The 24,437-nt window shown below is 34.2% G+C and overlaps 1 protein-coding gene across 1 annotated transcript in view; it reads right to left on the reverse strand.

The window, feature by feature from the left end:
* LY86 (lymphocyte antigen 86) overlaps positions 1-24,437 on the reverse strand; it is a 136,249-nt gene that overhangs the window by 41,116 nt on the left and 70,696 nt on the right. Inside the window, exons 2-3 of the mRNA XM_051970732.1 lie at positions 13,541-13,627; positions 10,621-10,749 (exon numbers count right to left, since the gene is read on the reverse strand). Coding sequence (XP_051826692.1) covers positions 10,621-10,749; positions 13,541-13,627 — 216 coding nt within the window. The remainder of the gene's footprint in view (positions 1-10,620; positions 10,750-13,540; positions 13,628-24,437) is intronic.

The following is a 24,437-nucleotide window of genomic DNA, read 5'->3' on the forward strand; positions in this document are numbered from 1 at the left end:
CTCTCTCTCTCATCTTATGTCTTTATTCTGTCAGTCAGCCCACTTGGAATACACTTCCTTCTCATGTCCACTCTGTAGAATCCTTCACTTTTTTTTTTTTTAAGACACAGCTCAAACATCACTTTCTATGTAATTTCTACTTTCTCAGTCCCCTTAATTGCTGATAACCTCCCCCCTCCCAGCTATTTTGTATTTGTACAGCACTCCCCCTAAACCCAACAGTCCTTGGCACATAATGTTCATTTAATAAGTACTTGTTGATTCTTGATATAATTAAACTGTGGTCCTTGTTTGGGATAGCAATGGTAAGACCTTTCGTGCTGCTTTCTCTCATTCTGTGCCAATGGGTGCCAACTTTGGTTTAGATCTAAGTTGCATATAACTGAAAAAAATGGCACTATCACTTAATTATAAGTGCATAAAATCACAGAACACAATCAACATTGTTTTCATATATTAAGTATAACTTCCCCACTAGATTATAAATTCCATGAAGACTAGGTCCATATTTTATTCATCTCTATATCTTCCAGATTTCTTAGAACAGTGCTTTTCACATAGCAGATACTCAGCAAATGCTTGTTGAATGATGAGCAGCCCACAATCAGGCTGTTTCTGTTCATATGCATTGGGGAAAGCCCCCTCTATTCTGTTGATCTGGTAGCACTTTCGGTTGTTTTTATTTTCAAGTCTAAGTGCCAGGATGTTTCTTAGCGGGGGTGGGGTGGGCAGGAAGACAAACTTAAGGCGGGAGGATGGGGCTTGAGAAGTTGCAGATAAACAATGGCCTTAGGAATGTCACCAGTCCCTTTGAAAACAGATCTTTCCCAAGACTGCCTGATCTCTTGTCCCAGACTTAGGGGGCTTTGGATTCAACCATTATATATTAAGTCAAATGAAAAAAAAAGATACACATCATTAAGAAAGCCTACAAAGCTGCAAAGAAGAAGTATTTCTTTGTAGCATACAAAAAGAAGTCAGAGATCTAAGTGATTTGAGCCTGAGGATAGTTGGTTTTACAAGGTGTTTTGCCTAGGATCACACAGAAAGTTCCCATAGCTAGACTTGAACCCAAGTATTTCTGATTCCAAATTCAGTTCTATTGACCAAAGCTTAATTGCTTTAAATAATATAACTTTGAAGGCCTACTGACTACTCCTCCTAGTCTAACTTTCTTCATTTATAAAACAGGGGATTATGATGGTACCTGTCTCTTGATGTTATTGTGAAGCTCAATGAGATGATGCATATAGGTGAAAGGAAGGAAACAAGCATTTATTAAGTGTCTACTGTATGCCTGGCACTATGTTAAGCACTTTACAAATATTATCTCATTTCATCCTTTTAATAAGATAGGTGTTGTTATTATTCCCATTTTACAGATGGGGAAATTATAAAGTACATCTAAAGCACTGGACAAATGTCACTTTGTAGTACGGTTTATTATCTCTGATCCCTTCTGCTTTAGCATGCTAAGCATTTCACTTTGTGCCTGTCTCTGTCCTAAAACTTCTTCACATTTCAACCATTGTTGCTCATAGTCTTTCTCTCAGACCTTTTCTTACTTCTTGTTACTTGATTCCTAATTCCCAAATAAATGGCTATTGATTCAAACTCTTGAGTTTGCTTCCTTAGTAACTAATCTGGTAACTCATTTTTTTCCTAGGTACAGAATGTTTCTCAATTATAGGTACTTAAACAATTAGTTAAAAGTATTTAATACTGTCCACTGTCTCTGGGCTTCTTTATCATCAATTCCTAACACCTTAATTAACCCCTTAAGTCTTGAACTGCTTTGAGATATGGCAAGAAGGAGACTGGTAAAGCCAATTGTGGAAAAGGCTGGATTCTTATAATAGGTTTAAAAATATATTAAAAATCAAAACCAAAAGCAAACTTCTATTGAATTTTCACTATATGTATATTAAAGCTGATAGAAATAATGTCTGGCATGGCTCCTGAACTCCTTTACAGCTTATTTCTACTACTTCAAAAACTGGTCATGTGCTACCTTATATTTATCACTGGACATATTTTTATTTCTCCTTTGGATTTTAAAGACCTTTTTTTTTTTCTTCTGAGATCTGGGGCTCTGTCTTATTCACTACTGTAATCTCCAAAGTATCTAGCATAATTCCTTATTGAAATTAAATATTTTATGAATGATTAAATAAATGAAAAGGGGAGTACTTATGGTAAAGATGGCTGAGGGCACACAATGGTAGACATTCACTGAGTGCCTACTCTTTGCAAGCTGTCTTGTATACTTGGGAGATACAAAACTTAGATAAGACATCATTCCTATTTTTATGGATTTTATAATTTAGTAAGCAGCTACTTGACAAAGTGTAGAGAGTATCCAGAGGTCAGGAAGTCTCACCTTCCTGAGTTCAAATCTGGCCTCAGATGCTAATTAGACAAATTACTTAATCTTGTTTGTCTCAGTTTCCTTACCTGTAAGATGATTTGGATAGGGAAATGGTAAACCACTATAGGATCTTTGCCAATAAAAACTCAAATTGGGTCAAGAAGAGACTGAAAGATAACTGAAAACAACTGAACAACAGCAAGAACAAGAAAAAAAAAAGATAAGACACAAATACAAAAAGTTGTACATAATAAGTAAATAATCCCTCGAGAGATAATACAGAAGAAAATGCTATGGGAGGTTCAAGTGGATATCATTTAGCAAGGAAGAACTTTGTGGAAAGTTCAGGCAGTTGGTAATGAAGAATGAAGAAAGGATGAATACAAGGGAGATAGTAGAGATGGAGTCTTCAGGACTTGATAACTAAGAAGTGAGAAAGTAGTCAATAAGCATTTATTAAGTGTCTATTATGTACTAAGTACTGTGCTTAATGCTAGAAAAGAGAAAGATTTGAAAACCCCCCACATATTTTGAATGTGGAAAGGTCAATAAATTTTGATGCCAATGATAGAAATAGCAAAGTTAAAAAAGAAAGAGTGAATTTAGGAGGAAATGAAATAAATATAGTTTTGAACATGTAAAGGAAAGTGATAGTGAAAACTTCAAGTGGAAATGTCCTATAGGAGGACTGAGATTAGATCCAGAATTTAATATAGGAGTCAGGATTTAGAGATGCATATTTGTGGATCATTTGTAGGGAGTTATAGGTTGAAGTCTTAGGCATAAATGGAATTGTCAGAGGGAAGAAGGAGAGAAGAGATTAGTATAACTTTAAGTTATATAATTTAAATCATAAATTGTTATATAGGTTTAAGCATATATAAAGATTATGTATAAGTATATGTAACATATATTCATATTACATGCCAATATCTATTTTATATTTAATTATATATGGAATAAATATAAAAAGAATAAATAAATACAAATAAGTGCAAAGTAATTAAATACAAGGTAGTTTTAGAGAGAGGGCATTAGCATTTGAAAAGATTAGGAAAGTTTCATGATTGTAGAAGATAATGTTTTAGAAGGAAGAGAGGGATTGTATGAGGCAAAGATGAGAAAATACATCTTTGGTCTGGGATGGGGAAGGACTGTTGAAAATGAATGGAAATGGGAGATGGATGTAATATTAGAAAAACAGAGAAAAGGTCAATTTGGCTGGATCACTTAGTGCAGAAGAGGGAATAATGTACCATGATGTTGGAAAGATTGATTGAACAAAGCTGTTCAGGGGTTTGAGTTTGTATTTGATCCAAGAGGCAATATTAAACCATTGATTGAAGAGAAAAGTGATAGGACCATATCTACACATAAAGAAAATAAAAATGGGCAGCTAGGTGATGCAGTGGATAGAACACAAGCCCTGAAGTCAGGAGGACCTGAGTTCAAATCTGATCTCAGATACTTAACACTTCCTAGCTGTGTAATTCTGGGCTAGTCACTTAACCTCAATTGCCTCAGCAAACAAACAGACAAGTAAATAAATACAAATAAGTGCAAAGTAATTAAATACAAGGTAGTTTTAGAGAGAGGGCATTAGCATTTGAAAAGATTAGGAAAGTTTCATGATTGTAGAAGATAATGTTTTAGAAGGAAGAGAGGGATTGTATGAGGCAAAGATGAGAAAATACATCTTTGGTCTGGGATGGGGAAGGACTGTTGAAAAGGAATGGAAATGGGAGATGGATGTAATATTAGAAAAACAGAGAAAAGGTCAATTTGGCTGGATCACTTAGTGCAGAAGAGGGAATAATGTACCATGATGTTGGAAAGATTGATTGAACAAAGCTGTTCAGGGGTTTGAGTTTGTATTTGATCCAAGAGGCAATATTAAACCATTGATTGAAGAGAAAAGTGATAGGACCATATCTACACATAAAGAAAATAAAAATGGGCAGCTAGGTGATGCAGTGGATAGAACACAAGCCCTGAAGTCAGGAGGACCTGAGTTCAAATCTGATCTCAGATACTTAACACTTCCTAGCTGTGTAATTCTGGGCTAGTCACTTAACCTCAATTGCCTCAGCAAACAAACAGACAAGTAAATAAATAAAAATAAAAGAATATGTATGTTGAGGAAACACTCATGGAGGAAGGAAAGCACACAGTGAGGTAACACATGTCCAGAAAACATACATACTCAGTAACTCATGTTTCTAATATTCTATCTACACGGAACCTTTCTCCACCTTCCTCCTACTAGACACCTTGCACTTTATTAACTTTTATGTCATAGGGCTTGCCAGCATTGAATGCCCTACTTTTGTTTGTTCCAGAGAGTTGTAGATTTCTTCTGGTTATGCTTTTAGTCTGTAAGATGCTTTTTCTTCTGAGCTAAGGGTGGAGTGGGGTGTTTATGCTCTTTGCTGTGCTGCTCTCTGCTGGCATCTGCATGGAACTATTTACTGCCACTCTGCTGGTCTTCAGCTGTCTGGAAGCCTCTTCCATTGAAGAAAGAGTGATCTAGGGCTATTTTAGTATCTTGTTTTGTGTTTTGTTTTGTTTTGTTTTTGGTAAGTGATTCGTATCTAGGCTCTTGCAGGACAGTTTTTCTGTTGCCCTCATTCAGACTTGGTCATTTTAAACTCTTATTTAATATATGATCAGGAAATTCTTTTGATCTTTCATTGTATCACTGGGGATCAGATTGGGCCTTTGTAAATCCCTTTGAGAGCAAGACTGGAAGGAAATGGGTGGAGTTAGTAAAGCAGCAGATCTTCCAGGCTTTGTAGAACTTGGAAACTTTATGTATCTCCTTCCCCCCACTCCTAAATTCTTTCACTGTCTAGACCATCCAACAAACTTTTTTTTTTTTTTTTTTTTTTTTTAACAACAAAGGGTTCTCAAGTAAACAGTTTGATTTATCAATTATTATCTGAATGAAAGATTATGTTCTTTAACTTTGGAAATGTGGCACTAATATTGACCTTATATCTATGACTTTCTGTCACTTTGTGAGTCAGACTTGACCATTGTATTTGACTAAAGTTTTGCTACCTTCCAAGTTGACCTTATTCACACTGTTGTAGTCACTATGTATATTCTTTTGTCTCAGTTTTCGTTATTCTCATCTTATCATAGAAGTGTTGGTATGACATATTTCTGATGAGGCAGAAATTATTGTTGTCATATTGTAATTGCTGCTTTAAAAAAATATTTTAAACCATCCTAATAATTCTTTTCTAGAATTTTTCTCAGAACTGAAGTCAAGTAGGCTCCTTTTTCTTTTTCTTTTTTTTTTTTAAATTGAGATATTTCTTCTTTTCTAATCCTACTTTTCACAATCTTCCTTCCTTCCTTCCTCCCTCCCTTCCTCCCTTCCTTCCTCCCTCCCTCCCTCCCTCCCTCCCTTCCTTCCTTCCTTCCTTCCTTCCTTCCTTCCTCCTTCCCTCCCTCCCTCCTTCCTTCCTTCTTCCCTCCCTCCTTCCTCCCTCCTTTCCTCCCTCCCTCCCTCCCTCCCTCCCTGTCTTCTTTCCTTCCTTCCTCCCTCCTTTCCTCCCTCCCTCCTTTCCTCCCTCCCTCCTTCCCTCCCTCTTTCCCTCCCTCCCTTCCTCCCCCCCTCCCTCCTCCCTCCCTCTCTTCCTTCCTTCCTTCCTTCCTTCCTTCCTTCCTTCCTTCCTTCCTTCCTTCCTTCCTTCCTTCCTTCCTTCCTTCCTTCCTTCCTTCCTTCCTTCCTTCCTTCTCTTTCTTTCCAATAAAAGTTAAGTGACTTAGCCAGGTTCACACAGCTAATAAGTGTCTGAGGTCAAATTTGAATTCAGGTCCTCCTGACAGTTGGTGCTGTATCCCAGCTGCTCCTTCTTTACCTTCTTACAAAGAATTCTATTTCAGAAATTGTATCTGCCTATTCCTTCATTAGTCTAGGATGCAGTTTTTCTGGGCCCAGTGACTTTTTATACTTTTACAATCTTGCTATTTATCTTAAAATGATAAAGTCTTAGGTGTGATCCAGTCACTGTTTTTGCTGAAGTGAAGTAGAGAAGAAGTTTTTAGAGTTGAAGGGATTAGGAATTATCCCTTCAATTTGGTTGTTAGATGGGTCATTAATATAGTGGTGATAAATTATGGGAGAATGTTGGGAGGTGACCTGCTGGCCATTGGACAACAGCAGTGGTATAAATAGAATACCTGGATTTTAGTGAGATAAGCTGAGAAAAGAAAGTAGGGGAGAGCCCATTTAATAAATCACAGGAAATTAGAGATGAAAAACAACAATTTATGAAATACTTCTTCATTAGCCATTGGAGAATAAGCAGAGGTAGTCTCAATGAGGAAAGTAATTTTGGAACCAGGGATTAAGAAAAGCATTCCTACTTTGAAATTTTGATAAGCCAAATAGAGCTTTTAAGTAAGAATTAGAATTTTAATTTTAAATAATTACTATTGCTATTCAAATGGTAAAATGATTGGCTGTGAAAAGTTATTTGGATAATAGAATCTAAGGTTATCTTCCCAGTCAAGGCTCTGAAACTGAAGGATTTATAAGTCAAATTCATGGTTTTCTGTTCTACCAAATTCACTTTATAGCTTAGTCATTTTTCTTCTCCTTGCATACCTTGGTCCTTAGGATCCCTGTTAGTTCCCTTTGTCCTATAAGATTCTCTGATATTCTTTCTGTCTCTGACTCTCTGTCTCTCTCTGTATCTATCTCTCACTAATCACTTTGTTGTTTATCCTCTTTTCTCTTGATAGCAAATGTAACTTTATACTTCATCATGGTATTGTTGCTGACTTCTATTTTTCAGCATCAGTCATTAGGAATTTATCACAACAAAAAACTTACCTCCTTTCCTTCCTTCCTCCTTCCTTCCTTCCTCCTTCCTTCCTTCTCTTTCTTTCCAATAAAAGTTAAGTGACTTAGCCAGGTTCACACAGCTAATAAGTGTCTGAGGTCAAATTTGAATTCAGGTCCTCCTGACAGTTGGTGCTGTATCCCAGCTGCTCCTTCTTTATCTTCTTACAAAGAATTCTATTTCAGAAATTGTATCTGCCTATTCCTTCATTAGTCTAGGATGCAGTTTTTCTGGGCCCAGTGACTTTTTATACTTTTACAATCTTGCTATTTATCTTAAAATGATAAAGTCTTAGGTGTGATCCAGTCACTGTTTTTGCTGAAGTGAAGTAGAGAAGAAGTTTTTAGAGTTGAAGGGATTAGGAATTATCCCTTCAATTTGGTTGTTAGATGGGTCATTAATATAGTGGTGATAAATTATGGGAAAATGTTGGGAGGTGACCTGCTGGCCATTGGACAACAGCAGTGGTATAAATAGAATACCTGGATTTTAGTGAGATAAGCTGAGAAAAGAAAGTAGGGGAGAGCCCATTTAATAAATCACAGGAAATTAGAGATGAAAAACAACAATTTATGAAATACTTCTTCATTAGCCATTGGAGAATAAGCAGAGGTAGTCTCAATGAGGAAAGTAATTTTGGAACCAGGGATTAAGAAAAGCATTCCTACTTTGAAATTTTGATAAGCCAAATAGAGCTTTTAAGTAAGAATTAGAATTTTAATTTTAAATAATTACTATTGCTATTCAAATGGTAAAATGATTGGCTGTGAAAAGTTATTTGGATAATAGAATCTAAGGTTATCTTCCCAGTCAAGGCTCTGAAACTGAAGGATTTATAAGTCAAATTCATGGTTTTCTGTTCTACCAAATTCACTTTATAGCTTAGTCATTTTTCTTCTCCTTGCATACCTTGGTCCTTAGGATCCCTGTTAGTTCCCTTTGTCCTATAAGATTCTCTGATATTCTTTCTGTCTCTGACTCTCTGTCTCTCTCTGTATCTATCTCTCACTAATCACTTTGTTGTTTATCCTCTTTTCTCTTGATAGCAAATGTAACTTTATACTTCATCATGGTATTGTTGCTGACTTCTATTTTTCAGCATCAGTCATTAGGAATTTATCACAACAAAAAACTTACCTCCTTTCCTTCCTTCCTTCCTCCTTCCTTCCTTCTCTTTCTTTCCAATAAAAGTTAAGTGACTTAGCCAGGTTCACACAGCTAATAAGTGTCTGAGGTCAAATTTGAATTCAGGTCCTCCTGACAGTTGGTGCTGTATCCCAGCTGCTCCTTCTTTACTTCTTACAAAGAATTCTATTTCAGAAATTGTATCTGCCTATTCCTTCATTAGTCTAGGATGCAGTTTTTCTGGGCCCAGTGACTTTTTATACTTTTACAATCTTGCTATTTATCTTAAAATGATAAAGTCTTAGGTGTGATCCAGTCACTGTTTTTGCTGAAGTGAAGTAGAGAAGAAGTTTTTAGAGTTGAAGGGATTAGGAATTATCCCTTCAATTTGGTTGTTAGATGGGTCATTAATATAGTGGTGATAAATTATGGGAGAATGTTGGGAGGTGACCTGCTGGCCATTGGACAACAGCAGTGGTATAAATAGAATACCTGGATTTTAGTGAGATAAGCTGAGAAAAGAAAGTAGGGGAGAGCCCATTTAATAAATCACAGGAAATTAGAGATGAAAAACAACAATTTATGAAATACTTCTTCATTAGCCATTGGAGAATAAGCAGAGGTAGTCTCAATGAGGAAAGTAATTTTGGAACCAGGGATTAAGAAAAGCATTCCTACTTTGAAATTTTGATAAGCCAAATAGAGCTTTTAAGTAAGAATTAGAATTTTAATTTTAAATAATTACTATTGCTATTCAAATGGTAAAATGATTGGCTGTGAAAAGTTATTTGGATAATAGAATCTAAGGTTATCTTCCCAGTCAAGGCTCTGAAACTGAAGGATTTATAAGTCAAATTCATGGTTTTCTGTTCTACCAAATTCACTTTATAGCTTAGTCATTTTTCTTCTCCTTGCATACCTTGGTCCTTAGGATCCCTGTTAGTTCCCTTTGTCCTATAAGATTCTCTGATATTCTTTCTGTCTCTGACTCTCTGTCTCTCTCTGTATCTATCTCTCACTAATCACTTTGTTGTTTATCCTCTTTTCTCTTGATAGCAAATGTAACTTTATACTTCATCATGGTATTGTTGCTGACTTCTATTTTTCAGCATCAGTCATTAGGAATTTATCACAACAAAAAACTTACCTCCTTTCCTTCCTTCCTTCCTTCTCTTTCTTTCCAATAAAAGTTAAGTGACTTAGCCAGGTTCACACAGCTAATAAGTGTCTGAGGTCAAATTTGAATTCAGGTCCTCCTGACAGTTGGTGCTGTATCCCAGCTGCTCCTTCTTTACTTCTTACAAAGAATTCTATTTCAGAAATTGTATCTGCCTATTCCTTCATTAGTCTAGGATGCAGTTTTTCTGGGCCCAGTGACTTTTTATACTTTTACAATCTTGCTATTTATCTTAAAATGATAAAGTCTTAGGTGTGATCCAGTCACTGTTTTTGCTGAAGTGAAGTAGAGAAGAAGTTTTTAGAGTTGAAGGGATTAGGAATTATCCCTTCAATTTGGTTGTTAGATGGGTCATTAATATAGTGGTGATAAATTATGGGAGAATGTTGGGAGGTGACCTGCTGGCCATTGGACAACAGCAGTGGTATAAATAGAATACCTGGATTTTAGTGAGATAAGCTGAGAAAAGAAAGTAGGGGAGAGCCCATTTAATAAATCACAGGAAATTAGAGATGAAAAACAACAATTTATGAAATACTTCTTCATTAGCCATTGGAGAATAAGCAGAGGTAGTCTCAATGAGGAAAGTAATTTTGGAACCAGGGATTAAGAAAAGCATTCCTACTTTGAAATTTTGATAAGCCAAATAGAGCTTTTAAGTAAGAATTAGAATTTTAATTTTAAATAATTACTATTGCTATTCAAATGGTAAAATGATTGGCTGTGAAAAGTTATTTGGATAATAGAATCTAAGGTTATCTTCCCAGTCAAGGCTCTGAAACTGAAGGATTTATAAGTCAAATTCATGGTTTTCTGTTCTACCAAATTCACTTTATAGCTTAGTCATTTTTCTTCTCCTTGCATACCTTGGTCCTTAGGATCCCTGTTAGTTCCCTTTGTCCTATAAGATTCTCTGATATTCTTTCTGTCTCTGACTCTCTGTCTCTCTCTGTATCTATCTCTCACTAATCACTTTGTTGTTTATCCTCTTTTCTCTTGATAGCAAATGTAACTTTATACTTCATCATGGTATTGTTGCTGACTTCTATTTTTCAGCATCAGTCATTAGGAATTTATCACAACAAAAAACTTACCTCCTTTCCTTCTTCCACAAAAAGAAAACTTTGGGAAATCCACTTCACACACAGGATATGAAAAGGACAATATGGACTTTTGCATTGAGAAGAGATTGATGTCAAGAAACAGCTCATTGATGTCATATCCTATATAGAAGAGAATTCATTGTGAAATATAGTGCAATATACCAAGAAAGGATGACTGTTCAAACATTTCTATTTGCCATGTTAACAATTACTTGATATCAGTGTTATTCTAGGTGTTTATGGTATATATGCTAAGGTAGCTTGACTTTTAGAATATTATTTTAAAATAGGGCTTCTCTATTTAATTTGCACAGCATGTTATACTTTTAAAAGGCACTTTCAAAATCATTACCTCATTATACTTCTATAACAACTCTGTAGGTCAGAGAAGATGGTATTAATTCATTTTATGGATGAGAAAATTAAGGCTCAGAAAGAAAAACTTTCTTTGCTCAAGACTACACTGTAAATTAGAAGCAGAACTGGGATTAGAATCTATGTTTTAAAAATCTTTATGAAAAAGTTAACAGTGCTTGTGGGTCAGAATTTGGCTACTTAATTTGGACCATATATTTAAAATGAATCATGCTTCCTTCCATCTTTCTCACTCTCCCATTACCCCCATTAAGCAACTTTGTAATGCAAATTTATTTAATGCAAGTTTGTAGTGTTTCAGTTAAATGTAGATTTGTTAATGCCATCTGTAGTAAAGATATAAATCCATATGTGACCAAGGCCTCTTACCAACGCAGTGAATAGAATGCTGGGCCTGGAATCAGGAAAATTCATATTTCTGAGTTCAAATCAATACTTACAAGTTGTGTGACTCTCTGGTCAAGTCACTTCACTCTTATCTCAGTTTCCTAATTTGTAAAATGAGCTAGAGAAGAAAATACCAAACTATTTTAATACCTTTGCCAAGAAAACCTCCAAAGGGGTTCATGAAAGGTTGGACAAGACTGAAAATCACTGAACAAAGCAAGAAAAAGACAATGGAGAAAATTCTAAAATCACAGAATAGTTCAGCTGGAAGAGACTTTGGAGATCATTTAGTCTAAAAGTTCTTAATGGACTCCTTGAAGAGTATGGATAAGCCAAAGGACTCTTGTCAGGGCAAATGCTTTTAAATGCATAAAATAAAATACAGCTACCAAATAGTTTTTAGAAATCACATAGTTTAGTACCCTTGGTAGTCCAAGTTCTTGATTGGCAAATGATGGAACATAAGCCTACAGAGTTTAAAAGACTAGCCAAGATTACATAGGCATGACATAGTAGCAAAATTGATATTTGAACCTGTATTTTTTCTTTATTTAACTTTGTATATATATACAAACTGTGTGTGTGTGTATGTGTGTATATATACATACACACATACACACACACAGAGAAAATGAAGCTTTTTTTGTGGAGATTGCTTAAGATAAAAGGAAATTGTTGAGGAAAAGATCTAGCTAAGAGTTATACAAGTGTCATAAAAACACAAAAGAGGGCATGGGTTATGTAACTTAAAAACAAAAAACGAAACCAAACATTGATTTTTTTTCAGCTTTGGCTTATAAATACACACACACACACATACATATTGTATATGTACTTGTACATGTACACATTGTCTTTCTCAATAGAATGAAGTCTTCTTGAAGACAGAGACTGTTTCATTTTTGTCTTTGTATCCTTAGCACCTAACTTGCCATTAAAAAAAATCAAATCTGTAATTTCATTAGTTTTTTTAAAGTAACTTATTGCAAATCAGCAAGTGCTCTGTAATTTTCACTTCATGTCTTCACTTAGTGACTCCCTTTGAGATTACCTTCTATTTATGCTGTATATGGAGGGTTTTTTTTTTTTTTTTTACACGTAGTCCCTCCCCTTAGATTGTGAGCTCCTTAAAGGCAGGGCCTCATATTTTTGCCTTTCTTTTGCACTCACTCCTTATTGATTGACTATGATCTTCTCTTATGATGGATGAGTCCTTCAGCAGCAGCATTGTCTCATACCCAGGACATTCATATTTATTTCTCTCAGTTCTACTTCTATTCTCTGGGCTTTTCCATTTCCTCACGAATAGCTCCTATATAGATACCATTTCATCTCTTTTCTTTTACAGCTCCCCTTTTTATTCCATCTTCTGTTATCATAATGTAAGGTCCTTGAGGGTAGGGATGATTTTTTTTTTTTTTTGCTTGTATTTATATCTGCAACATTTAGCAGAGTGATTGATACATAGTAACCATTTAATGAATGGTCTATCTACCTATCTATGCTTGTTAAATTACCATTTGAACAATAGGTGTTTAAATATGGAGTGATCCTATGTGCAAAATATAGTGAAATCCTTCCACTTGAAACTTGATGAAAATGTCTCAATGAAGACCTTTTAATAATTATAGCAACCACAGTGTTAGACTAATTTCAGAGACATAATTACAAATAAGTTAAAAAAGCAGAAATCCAATTCCAGCTGCACCGTTTAGAAGTCATTCCTCTTCAGGGGTCATGGCAACATTTAAGATTTTCTTTGTAAGGGAGAGGTACAAAACATGCTGATGGTGAAGGATTTGCATGTTGCTGAGATAATTGCTCACATCAAATTGTTGGGCGAATTGACAGTCATAATTTATTAAGTATATTAAGCTCTAAAACCTTAATTTATTATTGTCTTCTGATTCCAGTTATTTCTATCATACTTTTAAATGGATGACTAAAGCTCATATTACTTGAACAGATTATTAAATATGATTTCTGTCCATGGAATTTTTATTAAAATAGACAAATGAGATATGGGAAGAAAATACAGTATGTTGCAGAGGAGTCAGCAATAGCCTCTATAGTGAAAACAAGTCATCTTGGCAATTGAAGGATATTTGAGCTCTTACTTTTAATGTCCAAGCTGGTAAATTTTACTTACTTAGAATAATTCCAAATCTAATATTGATATTTTCGCTTAGTGGATTGTTACAATGGTCTACAGAGAAGCCAAAGTCTTGTAGTGGATCTGTCAAAAGGGAAAAAATAGATTGATTATTTTCATCATTAAAACCTCTATTAGATAGCAGATAAGACTTTGAATTTAGAACCAGAAAGACTTCCTTCAGAAACGAACTGAGCTGTTGTAATTCTAAGCAAGTCATTTTTTTACTTTTCTCATCTGTAAAAAAGGCAAAAAAACAGTACCCACATCAAAAAGTTCTTGTGAGGATCAATCATTTTGTTACCTTAAAATTCTATATACCTATTAGCAATTTAAAAAATTAGTTATATTTACAATTCTTGTACATAAGGTTCCATTTTATAGCACACAAAGGATAGCACAATGCACTAGGCTTGGGAATCAGGAAGAATTGAATTCAAATTCAGCTAGCTGTATATCAGACCCTGGGCAAATCCCTTAATCTCTGTTTATCTCAGTTTCCTCAACTCTAAATTGAAGATAATGCAGCATCTATCTCACAGAATTCTTGTGAGGTTCAAATGAGATAATAAATGTAAAAAAACAAAACAAAAACAAAAACAAAAACACTGAGCATAGTGATCCTTTGAGATAGATGTTAGTTTTAGTCCCTTTTTACTAATGAAACTGAGAGAGGTTAAGATCAATGCCTGGTACATAATAGAGTATAAATGCTAATTTACTTCTCTTCTCTAAATACCCTTCTTAAAAAAAAAAATCTATCAGCCTATTCTCCATTTCTTTTATTGTCTATGAAATTATTATAAGTCTTTCAAGATTTTTCTGTTTCCTATAGATATTGAATATTTATTTACATTTGTTTAAGACAACCTGTTATTGTAGCCCTAATTTGAATCCAACATGAAGTGGGGTGTCAGTTCCTTATTCTTAATAAATGTTTATTGATTGAATTTACTAAATACTTTCACATACTTTAGATCTCATTTGGTCCTCCCCAAACTCTGTGAAGTAAGCAGGGTACATGCTACTTCAGTACAGTCAGTTCTGCTATAATGCCTGTTTAAAATATTTAAAATTTGTTCCAATTTGATTGCTGTAATAAGGAACAATTTGAGCCTAACATGAATTTTGATTTGCTTATGCACAGTTTCACCCCAAATAGTTAGAATGCAGAAAACTACACCCAAATGAACTGAACCACAAAGGAATGAACAAATGCATACATTGAAATGTATATTTCAAACAACTGCTATCTCAGTTGACCAAGTATATTATCCTCCAATTCTCTTAATTCTTTCAAATTTGTGAATTTTTCTATATTAAAAAGCACTCTTTCAATACCACAAGTTGAATGCAATATGAAGTTGCAGCCCAAAAAGATCATACTCTTGCTTGTAGCAATCTGGAGTTATGGGTATCTTTGCTATTTGGATATGCCAGTTTTTGCCAGTCTGGAGTTATGGATATCAAAGCACAGTTTGGGCAGTGGGCCAAAACTATGGACTTGTTCACTCAATTCAATCATGTCCAACTCTTCAAAACTCCAAAATATTGGAGTGATTTTTCATTTCCTTCTTCAGCTCATTTTATAGATGAGAATCTATAAATCTATAGATTTAGAGTCAGGAGAATCTGAGTTCAAATTTGTTCCTCAGACGTGTGATTATATCTATTAGCTATGTGACCATTTAACCCTGTTTACCTAAGTTTCCTCATCTGTAAAATGAGGAACTGTTCTAGTTAATCTTTGCCAAAAAAATCCTAAATGTAATCACGAAGTTATGGGTATACCACTATTTATTGTAGGATTTACATATTTCTTAATCATTTAACATGTATAAAACTGTGTCATTATTTTTATTAGGTATCTATATTTTTTGATGTATCAGTGATGAAGTTTTAGAATATTATATCACAATTTCATTTTTCCAATAAAGGCTTCTTTTGTTGCTCATTTGTAATAGTGGTGAGTTTTAGAGATGCATACTTCCCATGATAGTAGAACTGATTGTACTTCAAAACACTATGGCTTGATTAGTAAGGTCAACAAGTCAAGTCCACAAGCATTTATTAAGGCTTGCTAATGCTGGCTACTGTGCTAAATGCTAAAAATATAAATAAAATCAGAAAGAAAGAGTAGCTGCCCTCAAAGACAATACAGAAAGTGGTGGTGGGGAGGAGGAAAATGAAGGACACAATAGAGAAAGTTTAGAGAGTCAGGAGTGTAACCTGGAGAGGAATGAAGGTACCTCTTCCATCGTTTGATATAGATCACAGCTTCTCCAAGCCTTAGTTGATGGTTTCATGGGTTGCTGTGGTCTCTAACTTAAAATACAATCTTTTGATAATCTTCCTGTCCAAACTTACCCAGGGTGGCCCTCAGATAATAGATGTAGTGTCCACTAATGGTTAAGTACTAGAAGCCTTTATAGTAGGTTTTTCTAGAACTTAATATTCCACTGCCATGGCCTTTGAAAATCCAAAGTTATTTCCTGGACTTCCAAGGTCTATGGCATAGTGTAATGGGCTGAGACTTGAATTGATGCACTGAGGTCCCAAGCATGTGAGGCTAAATAGTAATTGGACCATACTCTATTAATATATAAGCTTGGAGAAAGAATGGCCCCCGCCCATTCTTTGTGCAAGTCCTGATGTGTTGTATAGGAAATGACAATTTTGATGGGTGGAGGCAAGGGAGTGGAAAGGGAAGCGGAAGGAGAGACTGCTGGCTGGCGTCTTGTCACAGCTGGTCACATTGCTATCTCAGCGGCCCTTCATCTCCAATCCCCCTTTGCTAGCTGGCTTCCTGTCGCAGTTGCCCATATTGCTATCGCAATCCTTCTTGCCCATATTGCTATCGCAATCCTTTTTCACCTCTTCACTTCAATAAAGATTGAAGATTTTCCCCTTAACTTGAATTCCTGACTCCAGCTGATTTTAAATACGTGGTCATCACAGCATAGGGTTCTATGATGCTCTGCTTTCTAGTCAACAAAATGGGGATAATATCTGTCCATTTCAATTAAAACTCTATTTACCATTTCCTTTTTAAATAAATAAAACTTATATGATACATTTTGAATTGCTATTTATTTTTTCCTGTTTTTATGTTATTTTCTACATTTCAAAAGATTAACTTTTGTAAAGCAGTCATCATAATAAAAAGGCCAAAATAGACCAGAAATTGTCTTAGCCAGTCAACACATGTGATATCTATGCCAGATGGAGAGAAATGGCAGCCAATGGCAATATTAGTTTACAATATACACTTATTTGCACATTGTAGATGAAACTATTGTGAGGTTACAAACAAAATCATCTCATAAAAACCAAAGCAATGAAAGTAAAAACAACCCTACAGAAAAGCTGGCATAGGATCCAACTGAGAAATATAATATCAAATGAATTAAAAGATGAAACTGAGAGGAAGACAAAAGAGACATGGAAAATTGAACAGATATCTTTTCACAAATGATTTTCTATAGTGTATCACATCTTTATAGTTACACTAGAAAGGCTCAGGAAATACAATATCCCAATTTGTTCATTGTTTGTTGATTGCCCAAAGTAACTCACTCCAAAATATTTGAATTGGTAAATAAAAAGAGTCTTTAATTTTCTAAAATGAAGAATATTTCATCTATGTGTTATGATCATAAAAAAATTCCTTGATAAATGCAACAAATGAGATAACTCTGTTCAGTTAATAGTAAGTGAAGCATTAAGTATTTACATAGTGTCTACCAGGAATAACTGTCACAGTTCATAGAGTGTGGGGCCTAGAGTCATCTTCTAGGTTTACATCTAGTCTTAGATACTTTTCAGCTGTATGACCCCAGGCAAGTTATTTAATCCTGTTTGCCTCAGTTTCCTCATCTGTAAAATAGGCTGGAGAAAAAAAATGGAAAAATCACTCTAGTATCTTTGCCAAGAAAACCCTAAGTTGGATCACAAAGAGTTGTATGTGACTGAAACAACTGAACAACCACAAAGATAAAGGCTAGAACTCAAGAGAAAAATTAGGATTGGATATGGAGATTGAGAATCATTTTCTTTCTTTCTTTCCTTTTTTTTTTTTTTTTGCTGAGGCAATTGGGGTTAAGTGACTTTCCCAGGGTCACACAGCCAGGAACTGTTAAGTGTCTAAGATTTGAACTCAATTTTTCCTGACTTCAGGATTGGTGCTCTATCCACTCTGCTACCTAGCTGCTCCCCCTGAGAGTCATTTTCAAAGAGATGTTGGTTGACTATGGAGTTAACTATAGTCAACAACCATCAACAATCATCCTATGGAGGATCTAGGAAAGAGCCCTAGGATATATCTGTGTATCTGTGTTGGATAAGATATGAATGATAAACCTGCAAAGGAGACCATTAAGGACTGATCCACTTGGGAGAAAGGAAACCATTACAAAATATTATCATGAAAATCTAGGAAGGAGATAGTATTCAGACAGAGGAAGTGGTCAAAAACATGAAATACTCTACAAGAATATCAAAAATTATAAGGGCTGAGATCAAGCCATTGGATTTCACAATAAAAAGATCATTCACAAACTCTCAGAGAGAAATTTTCAGAAAGTGTTGAGGACAAGAAGCAAATTTCAAGACATTGATAATTAAGAGGGAGGTGAGTAGATAGGTGCACCAGTGAAGACAGATTTTTATATGAGTAAAAAAAAATTTAAAAATTGTTCTAACACTCTAAAACCAAATGGATGAAAAATTCATAGTATCTGAATTACGATCTTCACACAAACAACCAGTCTATTGAATAAGTATACCAGTATATATTTTAATGGATGTCTTTTATTTCTCTATCTCAATATCCCTATTTTCACATTTCTATTTGTATCTACATATCTATCCAGAATAAACAACAAAGTTGCACAATGAGTTGATGAACAGGACTCAGAATTGAAAAGGAGAAAGTAAGGTTTGCTTTTAGAAATTGATCAACTCCTCTAAGTGGCTATACCACACAAATCTATCTTTTATTTTTATTTTATTTTTTATTTTTTTTCAGAGATATATAGCAATATTTATTTTAAATTGTACAAAATGAATAGTTGAATTAAAAGGTATTTATTAAGTACATACTATGTGTCAAAAACACTATGCTAAATACTGAAGATATAAATAAAAAATCAAGGTAGTTTCTGTACCCAAGGAACTTATATTCTAACAGGGGAAGACAACATAAATTAGGGGCATGAGCGTCACAAAGGAGTGTTTTGACAAATCTATCTTTTTAAAACATATGGATCACTGATTCTCAGTTGGCCTTAGTTTCTTGTAAGATGACATGCTGGACTTAGTGGACTTAAAATTCTCTTCCACTTTCAAGTCTATGATTTCACATTAGTCAGAAATCTTAGATCTTTTATGAGTACATGATTAATTTTTCTTGTGCACTCCATTTAAATTCCATAAAATATTCTGGTTTTATCCCTCTACTCGTCACTTTCCAACCTTCTCTGAATCCAGTTTCATACCTTAGAAAATAGCATCAGCAGGAAAAATATTAAGGAAATTGCTGCAGTGTTATTGTTGCTTTTAGTTGCAAGATTGCCTTGGTAGAATATAATCTACCCTGTTATCTGTTAGGTCTTATTCAGCACCATATATGCTGCAAATCAGGCAGCATATTTTGTGTGTGTGTGTGTGTGTGTGTGTGTGTGTGTGTGTGTTTGTGTGTAAAGACCTAGACCAATAAAGGCAACGTGACATAGTTCATATAGATTCAACCTTGAAGTGAGAAAGACCTGGATGTTCAGTTCTTTCTCTGGCACATACTGTTAGTATAGTTCTGAACAAATCCCTTACCTTATTAGAGTTTTTTTTTTTTTTTTTTTTAGCAACTCTTTAAAGCAGGAAGTTATAAAACAATTATAGATCTGCATTGGTAGAAGAAAATTCATATACTAATGAAATCATAGGTCAAGATCACAAATAACAACAACAACAATAACAACAACAACAAACACCTGATGAGGAGGTCTGTAGAGAAGAGCAACTTGAAAAATTTAGGGGAATATAAATCCACTTTTGAAGAAAGAAGCTAAATATTTATTGCTTAGTTAAATGATAGTTACAGAATGATTTTTCATGTTTGTAAATATTTAAAAGGTTTAGATAAGAAGAAAGGAATAAAATCTTAAGAACAAGAAGAAGCAATGAAAGAAAGGCATTTGTTTTGATATCAGGAAAATGGTAAATTTGAAAATAGTATCATAAAAGAAATAGTGAGAAAACACACACACATATATATATACACGGGGCTAGAAAATATTTTGTGTTTGAATGGAGAAAGAGTTTTTTGCCCTGGAAGGGTCTGTATTTCTTATAATTCCTGTAATGAATTTTAATTATTTGTTGAGTTTGTCTCCAAAGAAGAGATGAGAAAATGCAAGCCCTCTCTTCTTTGAGGAGGAGGGTACTATAAGTATCAAACATTATAAACATGGTCAGATTTATTTGATATGTTGCTTAGTTTTGCCAGACTAATTTGTTTCCCTCCTTTTCATTTTTAATCTTTGTTTTAAGGACTAGTTCTTTGGGTAGGGCAGAAGGAATTTATTTGAACATGAAAATGATATTTTAAAAAGTCAATTTTTAAAAAAGAGCAACTTGATAGACTATGAACATACAAAATAAATCTTAAAATTTTTATTTTTTATTTCATTTTATTGATAGATTTACTTTTGCCTTTCCTATGTTTTAAAATATATATCTGTAGCAGATTGGATTTTTAAAAAATCATCCTTTTATTTATCAAGCTGAGTCTATACTATGAATACTCCAGAAATATTTGCAAAATAAGAGATAGTGGCACATCTGGCTGCTAAGAGGTGCAGAAGATAGCTAGAACCTGAATTCAAATCCAGCCTCAGACACTAGCTCTGTGTTTATGATTTTGGACAAATCACTTTCCCTGCCTACCTTAGGTTTCCTTATCTGTAAAAGGAGTTAGATGAGAAAATGGCAAACCTCTCCTGTATCTCTGCCAAGAAAATCTCAAACGGGGTCACAAAGAAGTGGACATGATTGAACAAACAACAGTAGGGTACCACTTGTCAGCAACTGCGTACAAACAAGATATACATAGCATAAATTGGAGGTAAAGGAAGACACTAAGATTAAGGGAGGTTGAGAAAAGCTTCCTGTAGAAGATGAGATTTTATGTAGGACTTGAAGGAAATCCAGGAAGTTCAGGAGTCAGAGATGAACAAGGGCAGCCAGTGAAAATGTAATTTTAATAAGACTTCCCATTTACTGGATGAATATTGAAAGGAACATAAAAAAAGATACAGTATTTGCAGACTTGATTCCTTTAAGTTTAGCACCAACTCAGAATATTTTATCTTAATTTATCACTTCTGCAGCAATGAAGCTAGAAATCCAACAAAAGCTAGAGTTCAAGACTCTGGCGATAGCTATAATTTCTTGGAATAAATAACTAGATAAAATAGAAATATCACATTATAACATAAGAAGGATAAGACAGAATTAATTAATAAATTACTTTGGTTAATTGCTCCTAGAAGAGACACAGTGAACAGAATGCTAGATTTGGAGAAAACAAGCTCAAATCTCACTTCTTACCAGCAGTACAACTCTGGATAAGACATAGAACCTCTATATACCTCGGACATTTTTGTAGGACTTATATGTAATAAGTAATAGATGAACTGTACATCTATCACTATGCTGAAGCTGTGCAAATTGTGGCTCCTATATCATATATTGGCACTTAGAAAAGAAAGAAATGAGCACCATGAGGGAGCATAGATTCATTTAAAATGAGTGAAATCAAATTAACTTCATTTAAAAAAAAAGAGCAAGATTCCTAGAATAGAGTAGGTAAATGCTATGGATATAGTACATTTGGATTTTAGCAAAAGACTCAATAGAGACTCATTTGATAGTCTTTTGGACAATATGGATATTGGGGACAGGGTATGATTTAAATAATGCTAAAGTTAATTGGACTCAAAACCCAATTTATTGAATGTTGATCAATGTAAATCTGTGGTGGAATGCTGAAAGATTCTGCTTTTAGTTCTATTTAGTTTAGTTCTCAGGGCATTCTTTCAATGTCTTGAGAGAAGACATGTGCTTGATGTGCTTATTAAATTTGCAGTTAATATAAAACAGTTACTACATCGGATGATAGAATCAAGGCCCAAAATATCTTGAGAAGCTGGAATGATGGACTGAAGCTAATAAGATGAACTTTAATAAAGAAAAATTTAAAAAATTATAGCATAACTTTAAAAATGAACTAAATAGAAAATAGGAGATAAGTGGTTTGAAAAGGGCTAATTTGAATAAGACTTTAGGATGTTAATAGCCTGCAAGGTCAACATAAGTCAACAATGTGATATGTCATCTAAAACAAACAAACAAAAAACTTGCATATTCTTGGGAGCATTGCTGAGTCTCCTAAATCATCCATATTTCCAATATTCCATAACTATTCAAAAGATTTAACAATACACATAGAAATGACTAATTAATTAATTGAGCAATACACATTTATTAAGGCTCTACTATGTGTCAGGCACTGTACTAAATTCTGTGGTTATTGAAAGAGCAAGAGATAATACCTGTCCTGAAGGAACTAACAATTTAATGAGAGAGGTGACAAAAATTATTATATATAAACAAGATATATACAGATAAATAGGAAATAAATAACAATGGCAAGGCACTAGAAGTAAGAGAAGTTGGGAAAGGTTTTCTGTGGAAGATGGGATGTTAGGGAAGACTTAAATGAGGCTGGGTAGGTCAGCTGGTGGAGTTGAGAAAGGAGAGAATTCCAGGCACAGGAGAAAGAGAAAATGGCCAGAGCTGAGGAAGGGAGTTTATTGATTGTGGAATAGCCAAGATCAAAGAAGGCTAGGGGAAAAGGTACACGAAGATTGGAAAGGTAAGACAAGGATAGGTTGTAAAATCCTTTGAATACTTGGAAGCAACAGGTTACCTGTTATCACTGGAATATATTGAGTGGAAATGGAAGACCGACATGATTGAAATATCTGTTCTAAAAAAATCAGTAGCTAAATGGAGGATGGATTAAAGTGGGGAGGGGGGAGACTTGAAGAAAATAGATCCACTAGCAGACTCTTTCAGTAATCATGTCATGAAGAAATATGGTCCTATAGCAGAATGGTAGTGATATCAGAGGAGAGAAAGGGATCTATTCAGAGAATTTGCAAAGGCTAATTTTACAAACTTTGGCAACATCTTGGATAAAGGGAAGGGATGGGGTTAGAAATAGTGATAAGTCAAGGTAATGCCTAAATGGTGAGAGGGACGATTTTTGGGGAATGGTGGTATCTTGTATAGTAACAGAGAAAGTAGGAGGTAGCAGAGGGTTAAGAGGCAAAAGTACCATATTTTAAACTATAAGACTGTAATTATTAAAACTATTTGGTACTAGCTAAGAAATAGAAAGGTAGACCAGTGGAACAGAGTAGACATATGATACATAATAGTAAATGATTATAGTAACCTTGTTTTTGACAAATGTAAAGCTTTTGGGATAAGTGGCAAACAAATTTGGGGGCAAACTGGAAAGGAGTCTGGGAGAAATTAGGTATAGATGAATATCATAAACCATTTACTAAAATAAACTAAAAATGAAGATCTCCTAAGAAAACAGATATTACCTATCACTTATGGATAGGAGAAAAATTTATGAATAAACAAGAGATAGAGAATACTATAATGTATAAAATGGATAATTTTGATTTCATTGATTAAAAGTTTTCATATAAATAAAATCAATGTAGCTAAGATTAGAAGGAAAGTAGAAAATTTGAGGAAAAATTTTAATAGACAATTTCTCAGATAAAGGGCTCATAACAAATATATGAAGAACTTTTTCAAATTTATAAAAATATGTATTATTCCCCAGTTGATAAATGGTGAGAAGATTTGAACAGGCTGTTTTTAGAAGAAAGCAAAGCTACATATAGTCATGAAAGATATGTTCTAAATCATTACTGATTAGATAAATGCAAATTAAAACAACTTTGAGATACCATCTCACACTTATCAGACTGGTTAAAATGAGGGAAATGACAAATGATGGAGATGTGGAAAAATTGGTAAATTACTATACTGTTGATTGAATTGTATATCGATCCAACCACTTTTTAGAACAATCTGGAATTATGCCAGAAGAGTTATAAAAGTACATATAACTCCATGATGAGGGTAAAATACCACTATTATATGTTTTCCAAGGATATCAGAGAAAAAAAGAAAAAACCTATATGTTCTCAAATATTTATAGCAGCTTTTATGTAATGGCAAAGAACTAGAAATTGGGGTAGCACCAATTGGGGACTGGCTAAACAAATTGTGGTATATGATTATGATGAAATATTACTGTGTTTTAAGAAATGACGAATTGGATGAATTTAGAAAGACATAAGACTTGCATAAAATAATGAAAAGTGAAGTGAGAAGAACCAGGAGGAGAGTATATAAATAACAGCAATATTGTTCAAAGAGTATTTGTGAACAAGTATTCTAAATAATATAAATATTCAAATCAACAATAAAATACCTATGAGAGAAGATGCTATTTGCCTCCAGAGAAAGATAACTAGAAATATACATAGTATAATTTTACATATATTTGTAAATCTGTGTTAAATGGTGACTTTCCCTAGAGAGGGGTAAAAAGGGAGGAAGAGAGAAAGTTTGAAACTTAAAATGTAACAAATAAATAAAATTAAAGAAAAAAGAAAAAGAAGTGATAGAGGGTATATGACAAAGGGATCAATCTTTTGGAGGCAACTGGATGGAATAGGATCACTTTAGCAAATAGAGGAGCATGCTTTTAGGAAAGAGCAAGGCCACTTCATAATGTGAAGTAGAG

The sequence above is a fragment of the Antechinus flavipes genome, chromosome 1 (genome assembly GCF_016432865.1).
Source record: "Antechinus flavipes isolate AdamAnt ecotype Samford, QLD, Australia chromosome 1, AdamAnt_v2, whole genome shotgun sequence".
In the NCBI taxonomy this organism is placed as follows: domain Eukaryota; kingdom Metazoa; phylum Chordata; class Mammalia; order Dasyuromorphia; family Dasyuridae; genus Antechinus; species Antechinus flavipes.